Source organism: Macaca nemestrina, chromosome 16 (genome assembly GCF_043159975.1).
Source record: "Macaca nemestrina isolate mMacNem1 chromosome 16, mMacNem.hap1, whole genome shotgun sequence".
NCBI classification, from domain to species: Eukaryota; Metazoa; Chordata; class Mammalia; order Primates; family Cercopithecidae; genus Macaca; species Macaca nemestrina.
In genome coordinates this window covers 10,951,509-10,969,635 of record NC_092140.1, presented here as the reverse complement: position 1 = coordinate 10,969,635, position 18,127 = coordinate 10,951,509, and the positions used below count along the sequence as shown (strand labels likewise).

At 40.3% G+C, this 18,127-nt stretch overlaps 2 protein-coding genes and 1 long non-coding RNA gene across 11 annotated transcripts in view; 2 read left to right on the top strand and 1 right to left on the bottom strand.

The window, feature by feature from the left end:
- Positions 1 to 12,890, top strand: part of LOC105485356 (basic, immunoglobulin-like variable motif containing) — a 40,508-nt gene extending 27,618 nt beyond the window's left edge. For 8 of the 9 annotated variants that reach the window (XM_011747639.2, XM_011747635.3, XM_071081068.1 and 5 more), the window contains 4 exons: positions 3,221 to 3,353; positions 6,069 to 6,155; positions 10,243 to 10,339; positions 11,167 to 12,890. In XM_011747639.2, the coding sequence (XP_011745941.1) occupies positions 3,221 to 3,353; positions 6,069 to 6,155; positions 10,243 to 10,339; positions 11,167 to 11,460 (611 nt within the window). In that variant the 3' untranslated portion in view covers positions 11,461 to 12,890. The remainder of the gene's footprint in view (positions 1 to 3,220; positions 3,354 to 6,068; positions 6,156 to 10,242; positions 10,340 to 11,166) is intronic. The other variant, XM_011747637.3, reaches the window with a different exon arrangement.
- On the bottom strand, positions 12,217 to 17,127 carry LOC139359051 (uncharacterized). Its single transcript, XR_011614613.1, has 2 exons — positions 16,997 to 17,127; positions 12,217 to 14,790 (listed from the first exon to the last, which is right to left on the bottom strand). It is a non-coding gene; the product is annotated as an uncharacterized lncRNA (long non-coding RNA).
- A 25-nt stretch (positions 17,128 to 17,152) lies between these two features.
- Positions 17,153 to 18,127, top strand: part of LOC105485352 (ERCC excision repair 5, endonuclease) — a 28,451-nt gene continuing 27,476 nt past the window's right edge. The window contains exon 1 of the mRNA XM_071081067.1: positions 17,153 to 17,630. Coding sequence (XP_070937168.1) covers positions 17,543 to 17,630 — 88 coding nt within the window. The 5' untranslated portion in view covers positions 17,153 to 17,542. The remainder of the gene's footprint in view (positions 17,631 to 18,127) is intronic.

Genomic DNA, 18,127 nt, shown 5'->3' with positions numbered 1-18,127 from the left:
ATGTATTTTTCAAATTTTATTCCTACTTTCATTTTTTTTCCAGAATATTCGACTTCTTACTGCTTTTCTGTGTGCATTTCTGGAAGCATAATTAATCTGCCTACTCTTCCTGGAATATTTTTGTCTTTACCTTTGCTAATTGGGGGAGCCAATTAAGCCCTGCTTCATCTCTGATATGTTCCTTGACCACCTTAGCCCTGGATTCCTCTAAATCCCTGTAGTACTGATTATTCACACCCATCATTTTCCATTTGCTATGTGCTATGTTTTATTATGTTTCACCTGTTTAATGTGAGTGTCCAGCTCCTTGACCATAGGGACTGTTCTAAGTAGCCCTTACATTCTAGATACGATGCCCACGACATCACGTTACCTTATGAATTCTGATGGTATTCAGGGGGTAGGGTGGTTCATGTGTAAAGCAGACATCTCTTCTGTTCTTTCCCATTGCGGAAGAAAGAGTTGCAGAGATAGGCTTTCTCCTTTCTTTCTGGGATGTTCACTGGTGAAAACCGTTGTCAGTAGCGCTGTTTGTTTAAAAACACTTTTAAATGGATCTTCTCTCTGTGCTTAAATTGTTTTTTAAGCACTGCTAGGCCTGTTTTTCACAATGGGCTTTACGTTTTCCTGGGGACCACGCTGCTGTGATTCAGGGACTCCCCGGTGCTTATTTCCAATGGGCTCTCAGTAACTGTAAATTAAGCACACTAATGGAATAAAAGCGAAGTCCGGGGCTTTTGATAAGACTTAGCTGTTAATATGAGTATTTTTTTCAGAGATGTCACTAGCCACAGTGAAAATTTATTCTAGGAGATGCCAACATTAGGTCTCTGTTCAGATAACTTCAAAGTATGGGTTCACTTAGCCACCAACATTTGTGCCAGGCAAGTCCAGATTCATTTTTTTTAAATCAGCTGGCTTGAAAATTGTATTTATGTTCATGTATTTAGTTTTTTTCTGGGGGTATTGCAGTTCATAACTTTTGCTTATGCCGTGCAGATCATGGGTCTGCATTTGGTGGTGGTTGCTTTGTTGCTTAAGTTTCAGATTTTAAAGATATACTGAAGTACAGACTCAACTTCATTCTGAATTTAGCTTCCCTCAGTAATACATTTGTGTCTTCTCATACACAGAATTACTTTCTTGGACAACTACCTTAATGTATTAAATGCTGTATTTACTGGCTTGGCACAGTGGCTCAGGCCTGTAATCCCAACACTTTGGGAGGCTGAGAGAGGTGGAACATTTGATGTTGGGAATTTCAGACCAGCCTGGTCAACATAGTGAAACCCTGTCTCTACTAAAAATACAGAAATTAGCTGGGCATGGTGGTGAGTGCCTGGAATCCCAATTACTTGGGAGGCTGAAGCATGAGGATCGTTTGAACCCGGGAGGTAGAGTTTACAGTGAGCCGAGATCACGCTACTGCACTCCAGCCTCGGCGACAGAGCAAGACCCTGTCTCAAAAATAAAATAAAATAAAATAAAATAAAATAAATAAATAAATAAATTTTTAAAAATGCTGTATTTACTATCTTTTATTTCAGAGGGTGATCTTTTTCTGATTTTGGCCTGAAATTGTTGGGTTGTCCCACAGTAGGCCTCTCTATACCATTATACCCTATATTCTATAAACTAGATCATGGGCTATTCCCTGAGTATATTCCTTCTTCCCCAGTGGTTTTGTTTTCTCCTAATGGTCTTTCCTCTGTCTAGATTGTTGAAATCCTGACACTTCATTAAGTTTCATCTTGAATGCTACTTCTTGACTCCTCAAACCTGATGTGCTGTTTCTCTTTTGAATTCTAGACTCCTTTTGTGGCACTATCTTATTCCACTTTATATAAAAGTTACTTGTTCCATCTTCCCTACTAATAGACTTGAGGGACTGTGCATCACTCCTTGGCTCTCTGCTACAGCCGTGGACCTGCTGTTCTTAGTAGTCTTCAGCTATTTCAGTGGCCAGAAAGTCAATCATTGAAACTATGACTTGGAAGCTTTCATCTGCTTCATCTATTTTTAGGATTTCTAGTTTTAATGGGCTGTTTATGAATAAATAATTTAGCTTCTTCTGGGAGATGCAAGTTAATGAAACCTCAGTTAATGGCTTTGAGTACTAAGTGCTGGTAAAAAGTCATTTCTTATGGTAATACTTTTGAAATTGACCACTATTATAGTTATGGCAAATGTCCAAGGAAGAGTGGATATAAGAGGGTGTGGTGGTACTACTAGCCTGTCTCTGTAAAGATGTTATCTTTGTCACTTGGCTTTTGAAGGCTACTCCTCTAGCCTCCGTAAGTTTTGTGTAAAGATTAAAGTGTGTGTTAGTGTTGTAGAAAAAACGGGGTTCTTATCACACAACAAGGAAAGATTAGGCTCACAAATACTTTGAAGGGTGAGAGGGAACAGAATTTATTGGGTGAAAAGGAAAAACCTCAGCAAGCGAGAAGGGTTCCTGCTAACAGGCCCTCATCTCAAAGATTGAATCCCAGGTTACCACACAGGGATAGGAGAGGACAGGCTCCTCCCCACTGCAAACAGCGGGCACTTCCCGAGGCCCAACCCCATCCTCCCAGCATGCAGACCAGTTGGGGATTCTCCAGGAAGCCCTTTTTACTTGGCTGTCTCATTAGTAGGAGAAGTTTGCATTTTTAGAACTTGTTTATTACCTGGAGTTTTTTTATTCATATACATCAGTAGTCAAAATTTTAAGTTGGGAAGGGCGTACTGCATATATATTAGAACCTCTATATTTTAACCTAATTTTAAATTCCAACTTTTTGTATATCTTTTATAAAGACATTAGTACAGCGGTATATGTATATACTTTACAAATGCATGTGCTAATATTGGGCATGCTTGTTCAGAATTTTAAGTGATAGCTGTGTACAACCAGAAAAGTTGAAACCATTGCTGAATACACTAGGTATCAGGTTTTAGACAAATTAAATTTCATAGACAACTGTGTGTGTTATTAGAAGGTTTTGGTAAGCAAGGACATATTTTAGTTCTTTAGTTTGCTAATGAGCTTATTAAAGAGTAAAACAGAATACATTTATTAACATTTTTTGTACCTATCAATAGCCTCTTGTTTTTCCCCAGCAGTGCCAGTGTGTTCCAAGTAATGTCTTTTCTGTCCTTAAGCCCTTAACCAGTTCTTTGTGTAAAGCGTGGACACTGCTTTATGGGCCTTCAGTTTGTGTTTGTTTGTTTTTAATAGCTTCAGGGGCCCTATCGAAGTTAACCCGTGGATTGAAAGATGAATCACTGGCTTATATCTATCATTGCCAAAATCATTATTTTTGTCCAATTGGCTTCGAAGCAACCCCTCTTAAAGCTAATAAAGCATTCAGGTAAGCATTGACATGTTTTAGAAAGTGCATTTTAAGAAATATTAAAAAATAGCCGGGCACTGTGGCTGTCGCCTGTAATCCCAGCACTTTGGGAGGCCGAGGTGGGCGGATCACGAGGTCAGGAGATAGAGACCATCCTGGCTAAGACAGTGAAACCCCATCTCTACTAGAAATACAAAAAAAATTTAGCCAGGCGTGGTGGCGCGTGCCTGTAGTCCCAGCTACTTGAGAGGCTGAGGCAGGAGAATGGCATGAACCCGGGAGGCAGAGCTGCAGTGAGCCGAGATTGTGCCACTGTACTCCAGCCTGGGCAACAGAGTGAGACTCCATCTTAAAAAAAAATAATAAAAAATAAAAAAATATTAGAAGTCTCTGAAATTGGAAGGCTTGGTGATCTGCTTTCCTGACATTAAGTTAGACTATTCTTTAAGCATTATGACTTATTCTTCTGCAGAACTGCATTTAGTTAATTGTGCTGTTGAAAATATCCATTTAGATACTGTTGTTCAGTCATTATAGGAAAAAGTCATTTGAAAAATCACTTGTTTTTGTCTTAGAGACAGGGTCTCACTCTGTCATTCAGGCTGCAGTGCAGTGGTATAATCATAGCTCACTGCAGCCTCAAACTCCTGGCCTCAAGAGATCCTCCTGCCTCAGCCTCCTGAGTAGCTGGGACTACAGGCATGCACCACCATGCCCAGCTCATTAAATTTATTAATTTGTGTTTTCTATAGAGACAAGGTCTTGCTCTATTGTGCAGGCTGGTCTCAAACTCCTGGTCTCAAGTGGTCCTCTTGCCTGGGCCTCCCAAAGTGCTGGGATTACAGGTGTGAGCCACCACACTCTTCCTGAAAAGTAATTTTTACATTTATTATAAAACAGTTGCAAAGGATTTTACAGACTATGTCTTAGTGCCTCATCCAATGTCCCACATGTACAATGTATTGCAGAATCTAGTGTCAAGAAGATTGTCACAACTGAGTAAATTAAAAAGCGTCTTCTTTTCTTAAAATGAAGAACATGGAATTTATCTGGGTTCCCCCTTTGTCCTGATTGCAAGGAAGCTCTGAGCCAATTTTTATTTCCAGTGTCAGAAACTACATGACCTTCATGGTTACCTTTCTTTTTTGCCTAATCCAGAGTTTCTGTTTTATTAACTATATAACTTTACTGGTAAACTTCCATCTTTTTGGAAGAGATGATCCCTAAGAAAGAGGTGACTGAGTTTTAATGGTTTTTTTCCTGCTTAGTCACTTTTCCTTATGATGGGTTGAGATAATACCAGGATGGTTCAAATCCAAGGGAGAAGTGTCTTGTTAAGAATTGGTGGGTGAGGTACATTGGTGTAATCCCAGCATTTTGGGAGGCCGAGGCAGGCAGATTGCTTGCACCCAGGAGTTCAAGACCAGCCTGGGCAACACAGTGAGACCCTTTCTGTAAAAAAAAAAAAAAAAAAGAAAAAAAAAAAGAATTGGTGAAAACACGAGCCATGAATACTTTGAGCAAAGGGATTGGCTTGGTCATGGGAAAAGGATGGGTTCTTTTTTTTTTCCTTTTTTTTTTTTTTTTTTTTTTTTTTTTTTTGAGACAAGGCTTTGCTCTGTTGCCCAGACTGGAGTGCAGTGGTGAGATCATAGCTCACTGCAGCCTCAACCTCCTGGGCTTAAGTGGTCCTCCCACCTCAGCCTCCTGAGTAACTGGAACTACAGGTACACACCACCACACCTGGCCAATTTTTCTGTTTTTTTTGGAGACAGGGTTTCAGCGTTTCACCATGTTGCCCAGGCTGGTCTTGAACTCCTGGGCTCCAGTGATCTGACCACCTCAGTCTCCCAAAGTGCTCGGATTATAGGCATGAGCCGCCACACCCAGCCAGGATGGGTTATTTGGGGTTGGAGGCCATGTGACCTTGGAGTCCCACTCAAAGGCTCCTCAGGTTTAGGGAAGAGAGGGATGCTGAGACAGGTTGGAATGACCTGGGAGAACCAGGAAGCTGGAAGTTGTGTTTTGTGAATGAGGAGCAAGAGGGAACTCTCTTGTTCTCTCCAAATGCTGAAATGCTTTATTCATCTTTCTGGAGGTGGAATTTCTTGTAAGTGAGGTATACTGTGTGTTTCTTTTATTATTTAATCCTGCATCTTCACCTGATTTCAGACATTTATCAAATATAAATCATGGTTTTAAACCGACTTTGTACCCTTTAAAAGAGAGTTCCTCACTTCTGTCTTCACCTAAGAATCATGTGAGATTTTTTTTAAAAACTATAAAAATCCCCAGCTGTACTCCAGACCTATTCGAATTAGAATGTCCAGGGATGGGATTAGGAAATCAGTGTGTTTAGAGACTCCATTGCTTTAGGCTTTTATTTTTAGGATGCCTTTTGAGATGTCTTGAATTCACAGTGAAAGGAGAAGAGTAGTGGAAAAATGCAGGTAGCATTCCAGGATTTTTTTTTTCTCCTAGAATTTTAGAGGTGGTCTATTAAAACATTTTATAGCCCTAGATTTTGAATAGAGGATTAAGGCTGAAATTTAATTTGTAAGTTCTCTTTAATGGCCTATAGAAATTTACCCTCACCTAAGCTCTAATGTCTGTTCTTGATGAATGAATGCCGTGTTTGAGTACACTCTAGTATGCCTTTTATTAATATATAGTTGAAGCAATATACTCAAGAGAGTAACTATTAAACTTACTGCGAATGTATTTTATGTTTAGCAGGGGACCTCTCTCACCACAGGAAGTTGAATATTGGATCTTAATTGGAGAATCAAGTAGAAAACATCCTGCCATTCACTGTAAAAAGTATGTTGACTTCCCTTTATTTTCTTTAATTGGGGTAACATTTAGAGACAATGAAATGCACAGATCTTAGTTGTATATAATTAGTTTGATAAATGAATGCACCTGTATAATCACCACCCAAATAGGATATGGTACACTTTCATTGCCGTGGAAAATACCCTCACTCTCTACTCGTATCAATTTCCATAGAAAGCCCCTCTTCTGATTTCTGTCACCACAGATTTGCTTTGCCTCTTCTTGAATTCCATGTAAACAGAATCATACAATATTATTTTTGTGTCAATATCTTAAGTAACATATTTGAGATTCCTCCATTGTGTCACGTGTATCAGGAGTTTATTTTTTTTATTGCTGAGTAGTATTCTGTTGCATAAGCATGCTGCAATTTGTTTTCCATTTTCCTGTTGATGGGCATTTGAATTGCTTTGAGGTTTCATCTCTTGTGAGCGAAGCTGTTAGGAACATTCATGTACAAGCCTTGAAACAAATTATATAAAAATTTTAGTGAAATGTAATTCACATACCATAAAGTTCACCGCACCCACCATGCATGGTGGCTCATGCCTGTAATCCCAGCACTTTGGGAGACTGAGGTGGGAGGATCGCTTGGGCCCAGGAGTTCAAGACCAACCTGAGCAACATACTGAGACCATTTCACAACCAAAAAAAAAAAAAAAAAAAAAAAAAAGAGGCAAGAAGATTGCTTGAGCCTAGGAGATTGAGGCTGCAGTAAGCTGTGATCATACCACTGCACTGCAGTCTTGTCTGGGTGACAGAATGAGATACTGCCTCAAGAAATGGGAAAACATGTACAATTCCACAGATTTTATTATAGTTACAGGGTTCTGCACCAGTCACCACTATCTAACTGCAGAAAATCTTCGTCACTCCAGAAAGAAATCCCATGCCCCTTGGCAGTCACTCCGCATTCCCTGAGCCTTGGCAACCACTGATCTACTTTCTGTCTCTAGGGATTTGCCTATTCTTTTTTGTTTGGTTGGTTTTTTTTGAGACAGAGTCTCTTTCTCTTGCTTAGGTTGGAGTGCAGCGGTGTGATGTCAGCTCACCAAACCTTCACCTCCCAGGTTCAAGAGATTCTCCTACCTTAGCCTCCTAGCTGGGATTACAGGCGCCCGCTATCATGCCCAGCTAATTTTTGTATTTTTTGTAGAGACAGGGTTTTGCCATGTTGGCCAGGCTGGTCTCAAACTACTGACCTCAAGTGATCCCCTCGCCTCAGCCTCCCAAAGTGTTGAGATTACAGGCGTGAGCCACTGCACCTGGCTGGGATTTGCCTGTTCTTGACATTTCGTATAAATGGTGACATACAATATGTAACATTTTGTACCGGGCTTCTTTCACTTAATACAGTGTTTTCAGTGTCATCCATGTTTTAGCATGGATTAGAACTTCATTCCTTTATATGGCCAAATCATTTCCTTTGTATGGATAAGTCACTTTTGTCGTACAAGTCTTTTAGAGGACATATGTTTTGTTCTCCTGGAAGATACCTAGGACTAGAATTGCTGATTCATAGTATAGATGTATACTTAAGAAACTGTGAGAAAATTCTCCAGAGTGGTTGTAAACCTTCTGATGAACAGAAGTTCTAATTCTAATTAATTTTAATTAAATTTATTTTATCAATTTTGTTCTTTTATGTGTTTTGTGCCTAATAAGAAATTTTTGCCTACCACAACCTCAAAGATGCTTTCCTGTTTTTTTCTAGAAGCTTCATAGATTTTATGTTTAGATTTCTGATCCATTTCTATTATTATTTTGAGACAGGGTCTCTATCACCCAGGCCAGAGTACAGTGGTGTGATCATGGCTCACTAAAGCCTTGACCTCCTGGGTTCAAGTGATCCTCCCACCTCAGACTCCTGAGTAGCTGAGACCACAGATGTGTGCCCCCATGCCCTACTAATTTAAAAAATTTTTTTGTAGAGATGGAGTCTTGCTGTGTTGCCTAGGCTGGTTTAAAACTCCCGGGCTCAAGTGATCCTGCCTCCTTGGCCTCCCAAAGGGCCGGGATTACAGATGTGAGCCACCATGCCTAGCCTTAATTACCTTTTGTGTGTGGTATGTGGTAGAGCTCAACTCTGATTTTTCCCCCAGTGTTTATCTAGTTATTCTAACACCATTTGTTTACAAAGATTTTCCTTTCCTTATTTAATTTCTTTGGTGCCTCTGCTGAAAACTGTATGTGTGGGCTCTTTCTGGACTCTGTCCTACTAATCTGTCTGTCCTTTTACTGACGTCAAACTCTGAATTGTTTATACTAAATCCTGAAAATAGCTAGCACGAATTTTCTGAATTTTTCTTTTTCTTAAAGATTGTTTTGGCTCTTCTAGGACCTTGGCTTTTCCATAAAAATTTTAGGATTTGTCTTTTTGCTCAAAAGCCTGTTAAGATTTTGATGAGGATAGAATCTATAGAATTCATAATTTCGGCTGGGTGCGGTGGCTCACGCCTGTAATCCCAATACTTAGGTGGGAGGATCACTTCAGCTCAGGATTTCGAGACCAGCCTTGGCAATATGGCGAAACCCCATCTCTACTAAAACTACAAAAATTAGCCAGGCATGGTGGCATGTGCCTGTAGTCTCAGCTACTTGGGAGGCTGAGGCGGGAGGATGAACTGAGCCTGGGAGGTCGAGGCTGCAGTGAGCTGAGATTGCATCACTGTACTCTCCTCCCTCAGTGACAAGGTGAGACCCTGTCTCATAAATAACGAAAGAATTAATAGTTTAGTTTTAGGAGAATTGACATTGTAACAACATAGACTATATCTTTACTTAATTAGAACTTTAATTTCAACTTTTTTTTTTTTATTTTTCAGTATGGAGTTTTATGTCTTTTGTTAAACATTTTTTCTCAATGTGTTCTTTTACACTGCTGGTGGGAATGTAAAGTAGTACAACCACTATGGCAAACAGTATGGAGATTCCTTAAAGAACTAAAAGTAGCTCTACCATTTGATCCAGCAATCCCACTACTGAGTATCTGCCCAAAGGAAAATAAGTCATATGAAAAAGACACAGGCACACACATGTTTATAGTGACACAATTCTCAATTGCAAAGATGGAGAATCAACCTAAGTACCCATCAACCAATGAGTGGATAAAGAAAATGTGGTATGTATATACCATGGAATACTACTCAGCCATAAAAAGGAATGAAATGATGTCTTTTGCAACAACTTGGATGGAGCTGGAGGCAATTAATTCTAAGTGAAGTAACTCAGAAATGGAAAACCAAATATCATATGTTCTCATTTTAAGTGGGAGCTAAGCTCTGAGGATGCAAAGGCATAAGAATGATATAATGGACTTTGGGGACTCCTGAGGGAAGTCTGGGAGGGGGATGAGGGATAAAAGACTACATATTGGATACAGTGTACACTGCCTGGGTGACGGGTGCACTAAAATCTCTGAAATCACTACCAAAAGACTTATTCATGTAACCAAAACCCAGCTGTACTGCCAAAACAATTGAAGTAAAACAAAAGATATTGCAATAAAAAGTTTTTCCTCAGTGCATTATACTTTTTGATGCTATTGTAAATTGATTTTTAAAAAGTTTCATTTCCTTATTATTTGCTGGTTGAATACAAAATTACAATGGATTTACCTAGGTAGACCTTGAATCTTACATCTTTACCAAATCCTATTAGTTCTAGTAGTTGTTTTGTAATTCCCTTGGATTTTCTGCACAATTGTGTTGTCTGCTAATAGAGACATATTAACTTTACATTATTTTAAAAGTGGACTTGACTGTAATTGAAAAGGAAATATAGCATGTTGCTGCTTTAGCCTGCAGGATGTCATCTAATATGTTGGTATTTATTTATTCTGTAGGAAGAGTAACCAATTGTATACTGAGAACCTTGGCAATGGTTGGATAAACAGAATTGTCATAAAACTAGAAGTTATTACAGTTTAGTAGATGAAACAATGTTGAGATAAGAGAATTACTGCCAGTTATTGCTGTGATAATATTGCAGCAACTTGCTCATGAAAAATTCCATTGCAATGATACTTTGGACTTAAAGAAAATTGTGCTTTATCCTTTCTTCTTAACTATAGATGGGCAGATATTGTTACTGATCTAAACACTCAAAATCCAGAATACCTGGATATCCGGCACTTAGAGAGGGGACTGCAGTATAGAAAAACAAAGAAGGTAAGAAGAACACCATTGTGTTTGAAGGCATTTCCCAGCTGACCAAAATGCAGTGTTTTACTTAGCACTCTTTAGGTTGTAAATAACAGAAACTTATATTTTATAGAGGAGTGAAAATTATTTTAAGGACACAGGGCTGTCTTTAAAACCCTAGGGCAAGGGGTATAACCTGGAGTCATAAAGGAATGGTAGATGGTAGCAGGTATTGGAATGATAGCAAGGGCCAAGTAATTGGTAGTCTGCTTCACTCTTTTGGGGGCTATACATTGTTCTTAGCTCTCCTTTTGTCTGATTACTTTCTTCTTATGATCATCATCTTTCAACTTATGTATCTTTTTTAGATGAACAGTCTAGACTGAGACTGAGCTGTCTTGGGTTCAGTTCCATAGTCTTAGCCCAGCTTGAGCCAGATTAACTGTGGCCTTGTGGCAGAGTCATGTGTACAAACAAGGCTTTGAGGGAGGCTCTAGGGAAATGATATCCCATTGATACAATCTTACTCATAAAACTATATGAAGAATAGGAGAGAGAGGAAGAGGAATGATCTTGGTGTTTGAATTAGGCAGATGGGGAAGTTCTCTAGTATGTGTTGAGAGTAAGTAGTAGAGAGGTACGGGGAGGAAGGTGTTTTGGCTCCAGTGGGCATTGTTATATTTTGTAAAGGCAGCTGTCAGAAAAGGTGCAGGATAAGGTGCTCTGATGATGCCTGGAAGGAAAGTACCATTTTGAGGCAGGTGAAGTAAAAAAGAAACAAGGGAGTTCATAGGGACAAATTAGTACAATTAATTTCCCTTTATTTTCTTCACCCAACTTTTTTTTCTTCTCAGGTTGGGGGAAATTTGCATTGCATCATAGCATTCCAGAGACTTAACTGGCAAAGATTTGGCCTTTGGAACTTTCCATTTGGAACTATTAGACAAGAATCACAACCTCCAACACATGCCCAGGGAATTTCCAAATCTGAGAGTGAAGACAATATTTCCAAGAAGCAGCATGGGCGTCTGGGCCGGTCTTTCAGTGCTAGTTTCCATCAGGAGTCGGCATGGAAAAAGATGTCTAGTATCCATGAGAGAAGGAACAGTGGTTACCAGGGTTACAGTGATTACGATGGGAATGATTGACTGTGCTTGGTACTGAACAGCTGGCATTATATATGAAACTGCTATACAGAGGACTGTATAAAGACAGTAGAAGATTTTAGTAAGCCTACATTAAATAGGAGCAGATCTTGTGGTATAAAAAATAAACTTGTAGTTCTCCAGATACTAAGCTTGTACATGATTATGATGGGTGATTTCAGATATATAAGCAGATAAGCACAGATTATTGTCCTTTCAAGTTAAGAGTATATAAATAATCTGGACAGAAAATTTCACAAAATTCAATAAAATTACAACTGTTGTCTAAATAAGTCAAACACAAATTCACTTAATAGCATCAAGATTTGAAATACTTAAGCATGAAGTGACTTTTTTAATGACTCGAATCTCTAGATATTTGTTACAGATAGTTTTATTCTCAAGACCAAGATGTAAAGTACCATCTGCCCTTAAAGAAATTGGGGCCATCAATTTCTAGTTTTCACTCATGGTTAACACGCGTTTAAAATTATTTCATGAGTCTAGTAGTTCTTTGATTTATAGCAGGATCTTGCTTGCCTCATTTGTTTCCTGGTTATGTTCTTAGGATTCTGACTAAGAGGCAAAAGAGAAAAGACTCAAGAAACTGATCCTTTCTTTTGGTGCAAATGGATGACTTAGTGCATTGATTCCGATTTTTTGACTTTCTTGAATGGTTTGTAATAATCAAATATTGACAAGAACCTTAGGTCTTGAAAGACTTTTGTAAGTCTAGATGACGTTTGCCTTAGGGATAAAGTAAAAGAACAATTGGCACCTTAAGTTTCTATGCCCAGGGTTATCTGTGACATGAGATCTCCTGATATTTGATTGCTCTTTCAATATGGAGTCGTATGTTGATAACAGTACTGAAGATGCATAAGAAATGCCCAAGTCACTCAGAGGACAACTACCCATATTCCAGACTCTGAGCTGTTTCCTTTTTTAAAAACCATATAGACAATTAGCTGTTTGAAGTGAGTATTAAATATTTCAGAAGTGTGAATTTCATGTCTTTGAGCTCCTCTAGCTGCTGTCAGTTTTTCTTCTGCTGCCAATCTGTGACTCACAAATGACTAGGATCTCTTGTTCTTTAATTTTAGGGTCTTGTTCCAGGACTCAAATCAGTAACTTGGTGATTACAAGGTGCTGAATATGTTGGTAACCATATCGCAATACACCTCAAGGAAAAGGTTCAGATTTTTATTTTTAAAATATTTTCATTTTTTCTTGAATTTTATATCCATTTGTTCACTCATACATGCCTAGCCTACAGAAGGGGATATATATTATGAAATGGTCATTTTTCTGAAGAGAATATTTTGCTTGAAATGCAAAGAACCGAAAGAGATTTGTAGGTTGTTGATTTTGTTACTTCATACTGGAACTTTTAAAAAGTTTTCATCAAATAAAGTTTTGTTTTCTACTTTTAATTGTATGAATGATTTTAAACCTTTGTTTTAGGTAGAAAGTACCATTATGTCTTTGAAGTACATGATAATTTGTCAGTTCTGCTCAACTGGTACATCATAAGAAACCATCTTGTGTCTTTTATTATTAATGAAACAATATGCATTATGACTATAATTTTAGATTTCTAATTTAATAGGAAATAGACAATTTGATTCTTATGTTTGAAGCAAATGAAGTTGTCATCTTTGTAGATCAAAAATGGTTGAATATCAGCAATTTCATACAGTTCAACTGAATATTTCAGAGAAGAGGTAGGTAGGAAGAACCAAGAGGAAAGGAGAAAAATGCAAAATAAAATAAGAAATTAAAGGATAGGGTGACACCTAGAAAAAGAGGATGAGTTATTCAAACTATTGACCATAATCAGTTTTTATAAAAGTCTTGATGTGTTCTAAGTTTGGCTTTCCAGTTATTAGGAGCACAATGAGGTTTGAGTTTAGTGAGATTATTTTTCCCGCAGAAGCTGTAAGCAAGAGTTACTGCATACTTGTCTTAGAAGATTAGTAAAATTCCCATCATATTTGATTTGTTGGTCAGCTCTGAGGAATCCCCATAGATACAATGAACATTCAAATACTGGCTCTGCACTTAACAAGCTGTATCACTTGTAGTGATATAGGCAAGTTAATTATTTTTCTGTGCCTACTTCCTCATTAGTAAAGTGGGGGTAATAGTATCTACTTTATAAATGATTTTGAAGAATAAGCTAATACATGTAGTGTTTAGAACAGTGCTTTGTCGATAGGAAGTGCTATTTAAGAGTTTGCTATTATCATTCCAAAAGATGTGAATTTTACTATTCAGAGTCTTTAGAGAGAGCCCTTTAGACAGCATCTTAAGGAGCTAATTCCTTTAAAATCTAATATGTACCCCCTTAGTTGCTGTTTCTTCAAAAGAAGATGGAGTCTTGCTTTGTTGCCAAGGCTGGAGTGCAGTGGTGCTCTCTGCAGCCTCTGCCTCCCGGGTTCAAGTGGTTCTCCTGCCTCAGCCTCCTGAATAGCTGGGATTACAGGCATGCACCACCATGCCTGGTTAATTTTTGTATTTTTAGTAGAGACCGGGTTTCACCATGTTGACCAGGCTGGTCTTGAGCTCCCGGCCTCAAGTAATCTGCCTGCCTCGGCCTCACAAATTGCTGGGATTACAGGCATGAGCCACCGTGCCCAGCCTTTGCTTTGGTTTTAAAAGTACTTACAATACTCAAATACCTATGTTGGCTATTTGTTTTTACCCAGCTCATGGGCAGAAAAAAAATAAAAGTTTATTTAGATCAAATTCTGCGCAGTTCCTTTCCCTCCTACCATTATTGTTAAAGAATTGTGTGGTATCATTAGGCCAAGTTGGTGCAGCAGCTACAATACTTCCCAACTTGTCTTCTCCCAGACTGGAGGGGCTCAGGCAGCTCCTCTAGGATCCATCACATTCTGCATCTCAACTTTACCCATAACACTCCCACCCCTCCTGTACCAGCGATTCACTCAACTAAATGAGACACCATTATCAGGTCAATTCTTAAATAGCTCAACAACAACAACAACAACAACAACAAGATGTTGGCGGCATTCCCGTTTTGCTGGCAGAAACTGAGGCTTTCATTGGTGAAGAAACTTGCCTAGGATCACAGTGTCTTAGTTTCTCAGGGCTACCATAACAAAACACCACAGACAGGGTGGCTTCAACAACAGAAATTTATTTTCTCACGGTTCTGGAAACTAGAAGTCCAGGACCAGGCAGGTTTGGTTTCTTCTGAGGCCTGTCTCCTTCACCTGGAGAGGGCCGCCTTCTCACTGTGTCCTCACATGGCCTTTCCTCTGTGCCTGTCATCCCTGGAGTCTCTCCATGTGGACCAATTTCCTCTTCCTACAACGACACCAGTCAGATTGGATTTAGGGCCTATCCTAATGGCCTCATTTCAATTTAATCATTTTTAAATGCCATGTGTTCAGACAGTCACATTCTGAGGTACTCAGGCTTCAACAAATGAATTTTGGAGGACACAATTCAGACCATAACACAATGCAACGTATGTCTCAGATGAGATCTGAATGAATTATCAGCCTAACCTCCAAGCAGATTCTTCCAACAGACTGCAAGGTGCACTGGAGAGCTTTAGACTAGAGGCTTAGGAGGTCATTTAGGCAATATTTACAGAACTGCTAAGTGCCAGGAGTGGGGGATGTAACAGTCAACAAAATCGTTCTTCGTTTCACTAAGTTTACAGTCTACCATGGGGAAGAGACAAATACTGAATAGGCAATTATATTACTCTCAGTAAAATAACAACTGGGAACGGTTTCTGGGGATTACTTTACATATGGAGGAAATGCAAAAAACACTTTGTCAGGATTATTCCTGTAGAAAATTAGTTGTGACTAGGTCAACCAAACATGGCCACTGGGAACCATCTTGTTGGGCATAGAAATAGTTTTGTTAAAAATGGATTTCTCCACAGAGCACGGCGGCTCATGTCTGTAACTCCAGCACTTTGGGAGACTGAGGCAGGAGGATTGTTTGAGACCAGGAGTTTGAGACCAGTTTGGGCAACAAAGCAAGACCCTGTCTCAAAAAAAAAAAAAAAATCAGGGCGTGGTGGTGGGGGCCTGTAATCTCAGCTACTTGGGAGGCTGAGGCAGGGGCATCACTTGAGCCAGAGAGGTGGAAGTTGCAGTAAGCTGAGATCGCACTACTGCACTCCATCCTGGGCGACAGAGTGAGACCCTGTCAAAAAAATTAAAATAAATAAATAAATAAATAATCAATTTCCCATATACTTCTGTTATAAAGAAGTCTTAAAAAAAATTGCCCGCTCCCTTAAATCAGCCTTTTCACTGAGTTTAAATTTAGTTCAAATTTGAACAAATATGGATGCTAACACTGTCATTTACTGAGTAGTTACTAGTGCTAAGTGCATTGCATGTAACACCTTGAATCCTTACCTGAAGTCTGCAAGGTTGGTTTTATGCCCTGCTTGCTGATGGGGATACAAATTCTGGAAAATTGTGACTTTAGTAAGACCATAGGGAGGCATGATCGGGGGATTTGAATCTTGGCCTGAGGGTTCCAGAGCTGTGGCCTTTCCTGGGGTTACTCTGTTAATTGATTTCTAGTCATTTCTGATCTACAAGTCGTGGCATTATAAATTTTAGATGCCGAAGAAAACTAAACTATATGTCAAGGATTAAGGCTTGTGAACCCCCAAAATTTGAGACAGGTCTCAATTAATTTAGAAAGTTTATTTTGCCAATGTTAAGGAAGCACACCTGTGACACAGCCTCAGGAAGTCCAGATGACAGGTGCCCAAGGTGGTTGGGGCACAGCTTGGTTTTATACATTTTAGGGAGGCAGGAGACATCAATCAATATATGTAAGTACACTGGTTCCTTCCAGAAAGGTGGGGACAACTCGGAAGCACGAAGGGCTTCCAGGTCACAGGTAGATGAGGGAGGGAATCAGAATATGCGTCTATCTCAGTTAGCAGAGGAATGTCTGACTAGAATGGGAGGCAGGTTTTGCCCTGAGCAGTTCCCAGCTTGACTTTTTCCTTTTGTTCAGTAATGTTGGGACCCCAACATTTTCACAGGCTTTAAATTTTATTACTCTTTGGTTACTACGTGCTAGCATACAAATAAATAGTACAAAACCAAGAAGGCATCCACCTTTCGGTTGTCTCTTCACGTGTAAAACAACATTTAGTGTTAAGTGTCTTCACAACTGGCGGCGCAAAGGTGAGAAACCGATACTAAAAAAGCGCGTAGAAAATCGTCACCTCACAGCCTGGGCAACACAGGGAGATCTCGTTTCTACAAAAATAATTCGCCCAGCATAGTGGTGCGCGCCTGCGGTCCCAGCTACTTGAGAGGCTGAGATGGGAGAATCGCTTGAGCTAGGGCAGCAGGAGTTCCAAGCTGCAGTGAGCTAAGAATGCGACGCTGCACTCCAGTATGGGCGACAGCGTGAGACCACAAAAACAAAAAACAAAAACCCGTTGCCCAACCAACAAGGTGCTTTTGCACACTGTTTTAATGCTTAACGATTTCAGAATGCCAGCGTGGCGGTACCAACTCACCAAGAAATCAACACTGGCGCTAAACCTCTCACTTCCGGAGTGCTGCAAGCGCAGAAAATATACGTCGGTACGGAGGCGGGACTTCCGCCCTGCGCGTCGTATTAGACGGAAACTGAGCGGGTCCATTTTTCGTGGGTTTGCGGACCCACCAGCAAAGGCGAACGGTGTCGCAGAGACATCTTCTGGCTGTTTCCGTCGCCTGCGTGGCCCTGTCACCCCGGTCTTCCATTAGAGGCGCAGACGTTTGGGCCTAAGCGCTGGCGAAGCGACGCCCTGCCCCTCCCCACCAACGGCCATTCTCTGGACCTTTCTTCCGGGAGGCGGTGACAGCAGCTGGGACGTGTTGCAGCCGGTGTCTCTCCCCTGTAATGCGCTCCCGTTAGTGCTTTCCCCCGCCCTGGAAAATCGTGGCTTCTGTATTATTTGCCATCTTTCCTGTGTAGGAGCAGGGAGGGCTTCCTCCCAGGGTCCTAGGCGGCGGTATAGCCCGTCGTAGAAGAATTAGAGTAGAAGTTGTTGGGTCCGCTCTGAGGACTCAGCCGCCTCATGGGGGTCCAGGGGCTCTGGAAGCTGCTGGAGTGCTCTGGGCGTCAGGTCAGCCCCGAGGCACTGGAAGGGAAGATCCTGGCTGTTGGTATCCTTAACGCCGCGTTGGGACTTGGGGTGCAGGGATTCGGGGCTGGATTCCTCGCGGGGCTCTGCCTTGGGCACAGAGTAGCATCTGCAGGATGACGGTCTTGGGTCGGGGTCGGGGTCGCTATAGAATCTCTGTCACTAGGGTTTCTAAGTACAGTCGTACCTCGGTATCCCCGGGGCTTTGGTTCCAGCCCCCCGTCCCCATACCGCGATGTTCAAGTTCCTTCAAGTCCCTTATATAATGGCGTGGTATTTGCATATAAACTATGCACTGCCTCCCTTAATCTTTTAAATCGCTTCTAGATTACTTGTAATACCGAATGCAATGTAAGTGATCTGTAAATAGTTGTTATACTGTATTTTTAAAATTTTTGTAGTTTTTATTGGTATGTTTTATTTATTTATTTTTTTCCACCGCAAATATTTTTGATCCGTGGTAGGTTGAGTGCGGAATCGGGTGATGAGGAGGGCCGCCCAGTCTGCTTTCCCCAGCTT